General features: G+C 38.3%; 1 protein-coding gene and 1 pseudogene across 1 annotated transcript in view; both read left to right on the top strand.

Annotated features, from left to right (window-relative positions):
- Positions 1 to 3,860, top strand: part of PHF11 (PHD finger protein 11) — a 29,059-nt gene extending 25,199 nt beyond the window's left edge. Inside the window, exons 9-11 of the mRNA XM_077752612.1 lie at positions 303 to 443; positions 1,392 to 1,463; positions 3,049 to 3,860. Of these exons, the coding sequence (XP_077608738.1) occupies positions 303 to 443; positions 1,392 to 1,463; positions 3,049 to 3,230 (395 nt within the window). The 3' untranslated portion in view covers positions 3,231 to 3,860. The remainder of the gene's footprint in view (positions 1 to 302; positions 444 to 1,391; positions 1,464 to 3,048) is intronic.
- Positions 3,861 to 10,133: 6,273 nt separating this feature from the next.
- On the top strand, positions 10,134 to 11,156 carry LOC144222158 (RAD51-associated protein 1 pseudogene; annotated as a pseudogene).
- The last annotated feature ends 2,606 nt before the right edge of the window (positions 11,157 to 13,762 follow it).

The following is a 13,762-nucleotide window of genomic DNA, read 5'->3' as shown; positions in this document are numbered from 1 at the left end:
TAGGGATTTACGATAGGAGCCCTAAGACCATTTCCTTCTCAAATTTTTTTTTTTTTAATATTTTTTTAGTGTTTTGTTTGTTTGAGAGAGAGAGAGAGACAGCGTTGAGCAGGGAAGGGTCAGAGGGAGAGGGAGACACAGAATCCGAAGACAAGCTCCAGGCTATGAGCTGTCAGCACAGACCCCGACGCGGGGCTTGAACCCACGAACCCCATGAGATCATGACCTAAGCTGCAGTCGGACGCTTAACCTACTGAGCCACCCAGGCGCCCCTCAAATGTTTTTCTTATTCTTCTTCTTAGATGCAATTGGATCAAGTCTGAAAATTGATTTTCTTAAGAAATGTAAGAAAGTGGGGCTTCTTGACAGTTTATTTGAAGAAATATTAGACAAACTTCATTTGATTCAGGAAAGACTCATGGATGAGACTGCTTCCGAGTCAGGTATTGAAATAGCAACATTTCTACATGTAGAGGCTTCTCACAAACCTATTTGTAAAACAAACCAAAACAAAAAGTGCACATTTTCTTTCCATGTGGTTTCTTTTTCTTTGCCTTATCTCATTCCTCATTGTTTCAGACCTCTAGAGGTCCTGTTTATAAATCAACAGGATGTGAGTAATGCAGAAACTCATTAATGCAATAAAAAGCACCTAATGCCCTGAAAGTTGATATACTTTCCAGAAGCACATAGCTGAGAGTGACCCCCAATGGGATGGGAATGTTCAGAACCGCATGCAGCCACACACCCGCCCCCTGACGACTTGCTGCCAACATCTGAGAACGGCATTACTTTACAGTTTTGATTTGACTCAAATTCTATTCCTTCCATCTCTTTTTATAATGTTAACTCAAAGTTCATTGAAGAAAAAAATAACGCTTTGATGTTTTAGTTAAATGCGATCTTTCGTAAAAAGCTCTTGGAAGCCAAAGTTCCAGGCATATAGCTACTTTGCCTTCTTAGAACCTATACTATGAACTTCATGATATATAGTTATTTTACAAGGAAAAGCTTGACTGTGGACAACAATGTAAAGTATATGTTTATCTGAAAGGGCTTATTTTCTATAGGACAAAACCAAAATGTGAAATTATGAAGACATCTCCAAAAGCTCATTCAGGACATTGTTTCATTCATTTCTTCTTTACTTTAGACCAAGCACTTCTCACACTTGAACATGCCTCTCAGAATCCGTGGAGGGCTTGTAAAACACATAACTGGGCCTCACCCTGCCAAGAATTTGCATCTATAACACGTCCCCTGGTGATACTGCTGCTACTGTGGTCTGATGCCACAGTTCTGTGCACTTGGCTGCTCTGGGTACTTTTCCTTATTTGGGGTTATTCTGCCTACGTAAATTACTAAAACCGAAAGTTTTTTTCTCCCTACAGACTATGAAGAAATTGGGACTTCACTATTTGACTGCAGACTGTTCGAAGACACATTTGTAAATTTTCAAGCAGGTATGAGTTACAACCAAGCAGCATAGTTTATAAACATTTATATATATTAAAATAATACACTACTATTCGGGAGATAAAAATCCTATTTTAGAAGAATTTTTCATTGTCTTGTTAAATGAAAAAGCCCACCCAAGTGGAAACAGTCATTCTCTGTAAATGGCTGGGCAGTGCCACAGTACATTTTCCACATATGCATGTTACCTTAGTAGCCAGAAAAAACTCCATTTTTTGTTTCTAACTAACTTTGTAAATTGTTCAGGAACTGGTGAGGCAGCAAGGCTGTGATACACCCCAGGGTTGCCGGACTCCCTGGACTTAATGTGTACAAATTTTAATTCTCTCAGTATTAATATTCTAGTATAACTAGGGAAAAAGAGTTGTAATTCATTTATTCTCAAGTTATGAGGAAAAAAAAAAGGTGAGCAAGAAAAATGGTTGCTGTTTTACAAAACGGTTTTGTTGAATCATTATACTGTATACCTGATATGACATTGTATGTTAATAATACATCAACCATTTACTGAAGAGGTCTTTGCACCATTAAGATGCTTTCAAAACTGACTAAATTTCCACTGATTTACAAGTCTGATCTGACCCCTTCTCTGCACATCCTGGCCAGAGTGGGAGACACACAGAATTTGGTGTAAATGCCTCCCCCTAAACTTGTACACTGTGCCCTACACTCCATTCAAATTCTGTATTACATTTGTAATCAGAAAAACCAGCCTATCCTTTAAAAGTCTCTTGAGAATGCATACTGCTAATGTGAGTATCCATGTATTTTTTTTTAAAGCAGCCTTTAAAAAAATTTTTTTAAGCCTGATTTTCTAGGAGACTTTCATCTGTGTTATTTTTCTTTCATATAAAAGTTACGTTTCTAGAACAACATCACTACTTGCATGGGTTAGTTGACGGTATATACATCACACTGTAGTCCTTGGGGGGTGTGGGTCATGAAGAGGAGTCATTATTTGGAATTACATTAGAACTGAATTAAAAGGCTTAATTTTGACATCCCATCTTGCTTAATTTAGCCTTTCTAATGTTCAAGAAAGTTAACTACAGGTATTCTAAAGAAAGATTATATATGTGTGCGTTTTAATATTCAAGTTTGAAGTTTTAAAAAAATGACACTCTCCCTTATAATATTGTTATTTATAGAGCCTAACGTATCCTCTTCGTAAGTTTTCACAATAAAAGCCTGTTTCTAAATAAAACCAAAAGCTTTTATATAACATTAAATATTGGATGCAATTTTATGAAAGTTTTGCCCTTAACCTTGATATTCTAACTACATGCTCTCTCCAATTATCATCTCTAAACATAACGGATACAGTGTAGCATGAAGGTTATACAGTCTCTGCTTTTGAGTTCTCAAAGATATACAAGAGGGACTCACGCTCTAAAGATGTACTGACCAGCTTTATGTGATAAATACTAGAATTCTATCCTGAATTAGAAGAGAAAGAAAAGGTATAATCGGCACAGTACTATGTACTACGCACTTGCATGTAAAAGGGGCTAGAAATAGTCCATTGTTTATAAAACTACCAACCTGAAATCATTTCATTTCTTCTCATCACAGCAATAGAGAATAAAATTGATCAATGTGAAGAAAGGCAGCAGCAACTGAAGGATGAGATTGAAGGACTTCAGGACTTAAAAACAACCTTGCAGTCTCTTCAAGAAGATAGAGAACTTAGGTCAAGTTCTACTTCAGTAACTTCCGGGTCTTCTAAGGATTACTATTTCCTAGGCCAGGAATGAGGCTCTGCTGCAAGCAGGCTGCAAACTGAAGACCATACATCTTTAGAATTGTGCCTCTCATGTCTCTTTGGTCCTCAAACTTCCAGTCCTCATCAACTCTTACCTGTTCCTACTGACTGACCTGTCATGCCTGACTGGGTATTTACTGCCTCCCTCTTATCATCTCACTTCCGCTCTCCAATAAAATATTTCTCAGATTCTACTTGAATAAATTGGATTATACCTCCCATCTCTCCCACCCTCTGCAAAATCCTATGGTGCCTTCATGCTGGTGCATTGCCTCCCACGTTTCCCCCACTCCAGTGATCTAAGTTGACTGCAATAACCTACAAGATGCTCCTGGAGGTAAAGGCTCCCCAGGGCCTGCTGTGAAGCCATAACTGCTCTGTTCCCTTTCTCTGCTTGTTCTGCCTGCAGATCTTATCATACCAGTTCTACCATTTACTCCATCTGAAAGCACTTTTCCTTCCTATCACTTCCCAATGTAACCCATTGTATCTGACATCCCACCATTAGGGTATAAATGAGGGCAAAAACTCACTATTCCTGTGTTTTGCTCCCAACACGTGCCCAGCACCTACAAAGCTCAATAAATGTTGAATAAAAGCATAAACTGTTCTTATACTTTGAGACTAGTTCCAGCTCATAATGATTCAGATATAATTTGAATACTCCACTTGTACCAAATTTACTTATCACCACAAAGTCTGCTTTTTTTTTTTTTTAAAGTTTATTTATTTGAGAGAGTGTGCGCAATGGAGGGGCAGAGAGAGAATGAGACAGAATCTCAAGCAAGCTCTGTGCTGTCAGCAAAGAGCCAGAAGTGGAGCTCAAACTTACAAACCACGAGATCATGGCCTGAGCCGAAATCAAGATTCGGAGGCTTCACTGACAACCATACAGGCGCCCCGACAAAGTGTGCTTTTTAAATTTCTTTTTGGCTGCAGTCACTACGTGGGCATACATCATCTTCAAAATAAACATTTAAATTTAAACTAAGAACATCAGTGGGAATTTGCAAGAATGAAAAACGATCACTAAGACTTCTCTCAACGTAATAATACAATTTGGATTCTTACACACCAGATCTGATCCCTGAAAGCCTGATGTTCCCATTTCTGATTTTTTACCACACTACTCGGATACACGTACAGTAATGCTACATTTCAGAATGGGTTTGATCCAAGTCCCCAGCATGGCGTCTCGCATGTATTATGTACTCAGAAAATATCCTGAGGTGAAAAAGAACATGTCCAGTCCTGTTTTAATGGCAACCCCAGCTGAGTTCATAATTACCTGAGGGACAAAACCTAAATCTAGTGGCTTTAAAATTCAGCTGCACATCAGAATCATCTAAGCATTTAGGAAACTACAGGAGGGAGTTGAAGATGGTAGCGTAGAAGAGATCCTGAGCTCACTGCCTCCCAGGGACACACGAAGGCAACAAGCACGTGCACTGCCACGCTCTGTGAACACAACCTGAAGACTGGCAGAACAGCTCTTGCACAGCTAGACCTAGAGAGAAGGCCACATCGAAAAGAATAGGAGGTAGGGTGTCTGGGAGGCTCAGTCTGTTAAGTGTCTGATTCTTGATTTCTGCTCAGGCCACAATCTCACAGTTCCTGAGTTCAAGCCCTGCACTGGGCTCCACACCGACTGTGCAGCCTGCTTGGGATTCTCTCTCTCCTCTTTCTGTCCCTCCCCTGCTCATATAAACACTCTCTGAATACATCAATAAAAATATTTAAAAGGGTAGGAGGGGCAAGAGACACAATCGGTAACCACATCCCTGGTATGACTACCCACAAATAGCAGGGACATCCCCACAAAGGAGTGGGGGTCCCAGGCCCTGCATTGGGCACCCCCCACCCTGGGGATCCACACTGTAAAGGCAGGTTCCTATAACATCTGGCTTTGAAAATCAGGGCGTAATTCTGGGAGCTTTAAAAACCAGTGGGGCTTAACTTGGGGAGAGCCAGGGAGCTATAGGAAATGGAGTCTCTACCCTTAAATGGCCAGCACGCTAAAGGATAGCCCAAGACATGGCACAGATTCAGTGGTTTGGATTATGGACTGGCTTTAGGACATGTGCCAGAGGGGCATGGACCTGTAGGTGTCATTTGTTCTCTGGGAACAGAAGTGTTTGCTGGTGCTATTTTTGTTGCCTTCCCAGGCCCTAGACAGCCAGAGGCTTTCAGGAGCCAGGTCTGACACTCTCCGTCTACCTTGCCAGCACCATGTGCTCTGCCCCTACATTCTCCTGAGGAAGTTACCCATCAACCATCTGCCCCGCAGGCACCTAACTGCCACATCCAGCAGTGTGCTGTTCACTTACAAAACTGGTTAGATTATGTGTACCAAAACTGGTCAAGGGATATACAAAAACATGTAAAATATGACATCATATACATAAAGCATGGAGGAGGGAGTAAAAATTTAGCACTTTTGTGTGTCTGAACTGACCATCAGCTCTTGAACACATGGGATGTTACATAAGAACACAGTGGTAACCACAAACCAAAAACCTGTAATAAACATACAAAAAATAGACTGGAATCCAAGCATGACACTAAAGCAAGCCATCAAACCACATGGGAAAGGAGCAAGAGAAGAAGAAAAAAATAGAACTACAAAAACAACTAGAAGACAATTAACAAAATGGCAATGAGTACATACCTATCAATAATTAAATGTAAACAGACTAAATGCTCCAAAAGACATGGAGTGAATGAATGGATAAAAACACAAGCCCTATCCATATGCTGCCTACAAGAGACTCACTTCAGACCTAAAGACACATACAGACTGAGGGTGAAGGGATGAAAAAATACATATCTTGCAAATCAAAGTAAAAAAGCTGGGGTAGCACATACTCATAGAGACAGAGGGAGAGAGAGAAATTCCCAAACAAGCTCCACACTCAGTATGGAGCCCAGTGCAGGGATGGATCTCACAACAGTGAGATCATGACCTGAGCTGAAACCAAGGGTTGGATGCTTAAGTGACTGAGCCACCCAGGCGCTCCACCAAGCCTACAAGGCACCTCAGATAAAATAGACTTTAAAACAAAGTAACAAGAGACAAAAAGACCATTACATAAGGATAAAAGGATCACTCTCATAAGAGAATATAACAATTTTAAGTATTTATGTACCTAACAGGAACACCTAAGTATATAAAGCAAATACTAACAGACTGGAAAAAGTTGACTGCATTACAATAACAGTAGGGGACTTTAACACCCCACCTATATCAATGGACACCTTGCTCACTGAGACAGAAAATCAGTAAGTAAACAGTGGCTTTGAATGATAGATGAGACCAGACGGACTTAACAGACATATATAGAACATTCCATGCAAAACTGCAAAATACATATTCAAGTGCACATGGAACATTTTCCAGGACAGAGCACATTATAGGCAACAGAAAAGTCTTCATAAATTTAGTAAGACTGAAATTATATCAAGTGAAATATCAAGTGAAATTATATCAAGGATATATCAAATTATATCCAACCATACAAAATCAATCAATTACAAGACAAGTGGAAGAAACACAAACATGTGGCAGCTAAGTAACATATTACTAAACAATGTGTCAACCAAAAAAATCAAAGAGAAAAAATACCTGGAGACAAATGAAAATGGAAACATGGTAATTCAAAATCTTCAGGACACAGAAAAAGTTCTGAGAGGGAAGTTTAGAGCAATATAGGTCTACCTCAAGAAACAAGAAAAATCTCCCAACAATTTAACTTTACACCTAAGGGAACTAGAAAAAGAACAAAGCCAAAACTTAGCAGAAGGAAGAAAATAATAAAGATCAGAGAAGAAATAAATGAAATAGAGAACAAAAAAAAAAAAAAACAATAGAAAAGACTGATGAGACTAAGAGCTGGTTTTTGAAAAGACAGACAAAACTGATAAACCTTTGGCCAGACTCATCAAGAAAAAAAAGAAGTCTCAACACACCAGTCAGAATGGCTAAAATAACTCAGGCAATAAGAGACATTGGTGAGGATGAGGAGAAAGAGGAAGTCTTTTGCACTGCTGGTGGGAATGCAAACTGGTGCAGCCACTCTAGAAAACAGTATGGAGGTTCCTCATAAAATTTAAAATAGAACTACCTTATGACCCAGAAATTGACTACTAGGTATTTATCCAAAGGATACGGGTGTGCTGTTTTGAAGGGCACTGCACCCCAATGAATATAGCAGCACTATCAACAATAGCCAAAATATGGAAAGAACCCAAATGTCCATCGATGAATGAATGGATAAAGAAGGTGTGGTGTGTGTATATACCCACATTACAAATACTACTCAGCAATCAAAAAGAATGAAATCTTGCCATTTGCAACTACATGGATGAAACTAGAGGGTATCATCCTAAGCAAAATTAGTCAGAGAAAGACAAATATCATATGACTTCACTCATATGAGGAATTTAAGATATAAAACATGAACATAAGGGAAGGGAAGCAAAAATATAAAAACAAGGCGGGGACAAAACATAAGAGACTCTTAAATACAGAGCATGAACTGAGGGTTGCTGGAGGGGTGGGAGAATGGGCTAAATGAGTAACGGACATTGGGGAGGATGCTTGTTGGGATGAGCACTGAGTGTTATACATAAGGGATGAATCACTGGAAATTACTACTGACATCATTATAGCACTATTTGCTAACTAACTTGGATGTAAATTAAAAAAGAAATTAAAAAAAAAGACTCAAAATCAGAAATGAAAGAAGTTTACAAGTTATAAGTGACAAAAATACAAAAAAAAGAGATTACAAAAAATTATATACCAACAAATTAGACAAACTAGGGGAAGAAATGGATAAATTCTTAGAAATAGAAAACCAAAACAGGCCAATTACTAAAAATGAAATTGAATTGGTAAATTCCCAAACAAAATTCCCTGAACAAAATTTCAGGACCACGCTGATTCACAGGTAAAGTCTACCAAACATTTAAAAAAGAGATACATATCTTCGAACTATAAAAAAATACATGAAGGAATGCTTCCAAACTCATTTTATGAGGCCAGCATTACCCTAATACCAAAATCAGACAACAATGCCACAAGTATAGGCTGATATCTCTGATAAACACAGATGCAAACAAAATATGAGCAAACCAAACTAAAATATACATTAAAAGGATCATTCACCACAATCAATGGATTTATTCTGGGAATGCAAGGATGGCTCAATATATGCAAATCAACCAATATGATACACATTAATAAAATGAAGCACAAAAATCATTTGATCATTTCAATAGATAAAGAAAAAGCATTTGACAAAATTCAACATCCATTCATGATAAACACACTCAACAAAGTGGGTACAGAAGAAAGATACTTGAACACAATAAAGGTCATATATGGCAAACCCACAGCTAACACCCTATTTTGGTGAAAAACTGAAAGCTTTTCCTCTAAGATCAGGAACAAGACAAGGATGTCCACTCTCATAACTGTTATTCAACATATTACTATAAGTCCTTGCTATATAAGATTTTAAAAAATAAAAATAAACTTTCAAATTGGTGAGGAAGAACTAAGACAGTCACAATCTGCAAATGACATGACACCATATAGAAAAAATCCTAGACTCCACCAAAAAAAATATTAGAATAAATAAATTCAGTAAGTTGTGGGATACAGAAATATGTTGCATTTCTAGACACTTAGTAACAAAATAGCAGAAAAGGAAATTAAGAAAATGACAGAATTTACAATTGCATAATAAAGGATAAAATACCTAAGATAAATTTAATCAAAGAGGTTGAAGACCCATTAAACTGTTAAAACAGTGATGATGAAATCAAAGACAACACAAATAAATGGCAAGATACACCAAGCTCATGGACTGGAAGAATTAATACTGTTAAAAAAATATCCATATTACCCAAAGCAATCTATAGATTCAATGCAATCCCAATAAAAATACCAATAGTATTTTTCACAGAACTGGAATGAACAGCCCTAAAAATCTGTGTGGAACCACAAAATATCCCAAATAGCCAAAGCAATCTTAAGGAGGAACAAAGCAGAAGGTAGCACAATCCCAGATTTCAAACTATACCACAAAGATACAGGTATCAAAACAGTATGGTACTGGCACAAAAACATACACATAGGTCAATGGAATAGAACTGAGAGCCCAGAAATAAACCCATGCTTATGTGGTCAATCAATCTACAACAAAGGAGGCAAAAATATACAAAAGGCGAAAAATAATTTCTTCAATAAATGGTGTTGGGAAAACGCTACATGCAAAAGAATGAAACTGGACCTCTTTCTCACACTGTACATAAAAATAAACTCAAAATGGATTAAAGACCTACATGTGAAACCAGGAACCATAAAACTCCTAGAAGAAAACCCAGACAAGTAGTCTCTTGGACATCAACATTAGCAACAGGTTTCTGGTTGTATCTCCTCAGGCAAGGAAAATTAAAAAAATAAACCACTGGTACAACAAACTACGAGGCTTTTGCATTGCAAAGGAAACCACCAGCAAAATGAAAAGGCAATCAACTGAATGGAAGAAGATATTTGCAAATGACCTATCTAATAAAGGGGTTAATAATATCCATTAATATCCAAAAGATATAAAGAAGTCATACAACAGAATACCAAAAAGACAAATAATCTGATGAAAAAATGGGCAGAAGACACGAACAGACATTTTTCCACGGATGACAGAACAGACACATGGAAAGTTGCTCAACAGCAATCATCAGGAAAAAAGCAAGCCAAAACTACAATGAGATGTCACCTTGCACCTGTCAGAACAGGTAGTATCCAAAAGACAGGAAATTAGTATTGGTGAGGCCGCTGCTGCCAATAAGAAACTTGCAAGCTACAAATTTTCAGCCTTGTAAGAAGGCCATGGTGCAGCCTATGAGGCAAAGGAAACCAGTCAATTACTCAGAGTTTGAGGACTCTGCCAGTCATATGACTTTGTTCTACAACCACACCTTTAAATAAGAAACCCAGGAAACCACCAAAAGAGTTAAAACTAGAAACAAGGAAACCTACACTGAAGAATATCCAGAAAGACAGTATCCCACTAGAAGAAAATAAAACCCTAAACAAAAACAGATGGCTTTAGAGGATCAGCTCTACCAGCGAGACTTTAGAAGGTGCACTGGCTTTCTCAGTGAAGGCACCTCCAACAGGCACTACCGATGTGGAAGAAGCTGGAGACAAAAGCATTGAAAAACATGGCAGAAGGGCAACCGAAACAATGGGTAAGATATAGCCCCATATCTCCAATTGCAGTGTAGCCGCTGGTTATTTAGATTTGGGTAAGATTACTGAGGAAGATGATTTTCCTGTTGTTCAAGGGAAAAGAAGAGCAGCCACCAAAATCCGTGGGATGACAGAGGAAGAGTCCTTTGGAAGGCAGTGATGGCGGCAGTGCTAACGACTCTCAACCAGACTTTGCAACTGGTGGAGAGTCTGAGGAAGACTGATTTAAGGGAGTGTGAAGGTAATGATGAAGACCCCACCATGAGAGTGAAAGAAATTAAAAAGTGAAGGTCAAATCCCCAGTTGAAAAGAAGAAGAAACCTAAATCCAAACATAGTACTTTGGAAGTGACTGCAGAAGTCTCTGCTCCAACTGCCAGGAAATCAGAATCTCAGCCTTCACCAAAAATGGTTTCTCCTTCTTCCAAGGCCACTAGGAAACCATTACAGAGATGCAGTCCTTCAACTGAAAGCAAAACACCTAACAGGGTCCCCCCAGTGAGACCTGGAAGCAGCAGCAGCCCCTGGCAGGGGTGTCTGTTAAATCTTCAAATCAGAGTCTCCACCTTGGCTTGTCCAGATTAGCACAAGTTCAACTTCTGCATCCAAAAGCTGCTAGTAGCTGAGTGTGATAGTAAACAAATGTTTGATTTGATTAAGAGAATCACAGGTTTACATGTGTGTTTATGTTTACAGAGGGTATCATAATATCAACGCATCCTTTAATGTCCTATAAACTGCCTCTACCTATCCTGTGATGGTGTTCTCTGAAGCTATTCAGGACTTCAATAAAAGGTTTATAAGAATGATCTTGTGATGCCATGCCCTTCTGAAAAACATATTCCATTTTTCTTATGTATTGTAAGTCACTGTCATTAAGTGGTTGTCAGTTTGATGTGCAGGAAGTCCACGTTGCAAGCTGTTCTTCTCTAGTAACATGATGTTCCTCTCTAGCTTTAATTTATGGCACCTTAACTGTTCAGAGTTTATCTGGCGAAAGGAAATATTCCCACTTTTTCCAGGAGACATTTCTGTAATCTTACTTAAGCAACACTGTCAGTTTTATTGCAAAGATGTTTCATATTTTAAACAAATTACTTTTATAGTAAGAATTCAGAATTATCTTACACATTAAAATGGTTGCTATGACATATGTCTCCTACTCAGAAGTAGATGTTTATTGTATAGCAAACAGAACTTTGTGACATTTCATGAAGCTCTCATTGTCAAAACCTCTAATAAAAGTGAAAAGATTTTGATATGCTCTTTTCCTTGATACCACTGCATCCGTCTCTGTCTCCATTTTGTGAATAAAGGAACGCTTTGCAAAATAAATAAATCACAAGTGTTGGCAAGGATGTGGAAAAGAAGGAACCCTCATTCACTGTTGGTAGAAATGTAAACTGGTGCAGCCACTATGGAAAACAGTATGGAGGTTCCTCAAACAACTAAAATTAAAAGTACCACACAATCCAGTAATTCCACTGCTGGGCATTTACCCAAAGAAAGCTAAGACACTAATTTGAAAAGATATGCACCCCTATGTTTACTGCAGCATTCTTTACAATGGCCATGCTATGGAGGCAACCTAGGTATCCATCAATAAATGAATGGATAAAGATGTAATACACACACACACACACACACACACGGAATATTAGCCATAAAAAAGAATAAAATCTTGTCATCTGCAACAACATGGATGGACCTAGAGGGTATTATGCTAAGTGAAATAACTCAGAGTAAGACAAATACAGTATGATTGCACTTCTATATGGAATCTAAAAAACAAAACAAATAAAACAACAGAAAAGAGAAACAGGGACTTCAAGCTGTATTACAAAGCTATAATCAAGATAGTATGGTACTGGCACAAAAACAGACACTAAGATCAATGGAACAGAATAGAGAACCCAGCAACAGACCCACAAACGTATGGCCAACTTACCTTTGACAAAGCAGGAAAGACTATCCAGTGGAATAAAAACAGTCTCTTCAGCAAGTGGTGCTGGGAAAACTAGACAGCAATATGCAGAAAAATGAACCTGGACCATTTTCTTACAATATACACACACAAAAAAACCTCAAAATGGATGAAAGACCTAAATGTAAGACAGGAAGCCATCAAAATCCTCGAGGAGAAAGCAGGCAAAGAAACCTCTTTGACCTCGGTGGCAGCAATTTCTTACTCAACATGTCTCCCGAGGCAAGGGAAACAAAAGCAAAACTGAACTACTGGGACCTCATCAAGATGAAAAGCTTCTGCACAGCAAAGTAAACAATCAGCAAAAATAAAAGGTAACTGACAGAATGGGAGAAGATATTTGCAAACGACATATCAGATAAAAGGTTAGTATCCAAAATCTATAAAGAGCTTATCAAGCTCAACATCCAAAAACCAAATAATCCAGTGAAGAAATGGGCAAAAGACCTGAATAGACCCTTCTCTAAGGATGACATCCAGATGCGCAACCAACACATGAAAAACTGCTCAATGTCACTCATCATCAGGGAAGTAGAAATCAAAACCACAATGAGATACCACCTCACACCCATCAGAATGGCTAACATTAACAACTCAGGCAACAACAGATGTTGGCGAGGATGTGGATAAAGAGGATCTCTTTTGCACTGCTGGTGGGAATGCAAGCTAGTGCAGCCACTCTGGAAAACAGTACGGGGGTTCCTCAGAAAGTTAAAAATAGAGCTACTCTATGACCCAGCAATTGCACTACTAGGTATTTATCCAAGGGATGCAGGTGTGCTGTTTCAAAGGGGCACACACACCCCCACATTTATAGTAACACTATTGACAACAGCCAAAGTACAGAAAGAGCCCAAATGGATAAAGACGATGTGGTATACAGATACAATGGGGTATTACTCAGCAATTAAAAAGAATGACATCTTGCCATTTGCAACTACATGGATGAAACTAAAGGGTATTATGCTAAGTGAAATTAGAGAAAGAAAAATACCATGATTTCACTCATATGAGGACTCTAAGATACAAAACAGATGAATATAAGGAAAGGGAAGAAAATATAAACACAGGGAGAAGGACAAAACATAAGAGAATCTTAAATATGGAGAATAAACAGGATTGCTGGATGGGTTGTGGGAGGAGAAAAGGGCTAAATGAGTAAGGAATCTACTTCTGAAATCAGTGTTGCACTATATGCTAACTTGGATGTAAATTTAAAAAATAAATTAAAAAGAAGAGAAACAAATTCATAAATATAGAGAACAAACTAGTGATTGCCAGAG

The sequence above is a fragment of the Crocuta crocuta genome, unplaced genomic scaffold (genome assembly GCF_008692635.1).
Source record: "Crocuta crocuta isolate KB4526 unplaced genomic scaffold, BGI_CrCroc_1.0 scaffold190, whole genome shotgun sequence".
NCBI lineage: Eukaryota > Metazoa > Chordata > Mammalia > Carnivora > Hyaenidae > Crocuta > Crocuta crocuta.
Note: the sequence above shows the minus strand (reverse complement) of the source record. Positions and strands in the feature narration are given on the sequence as shown.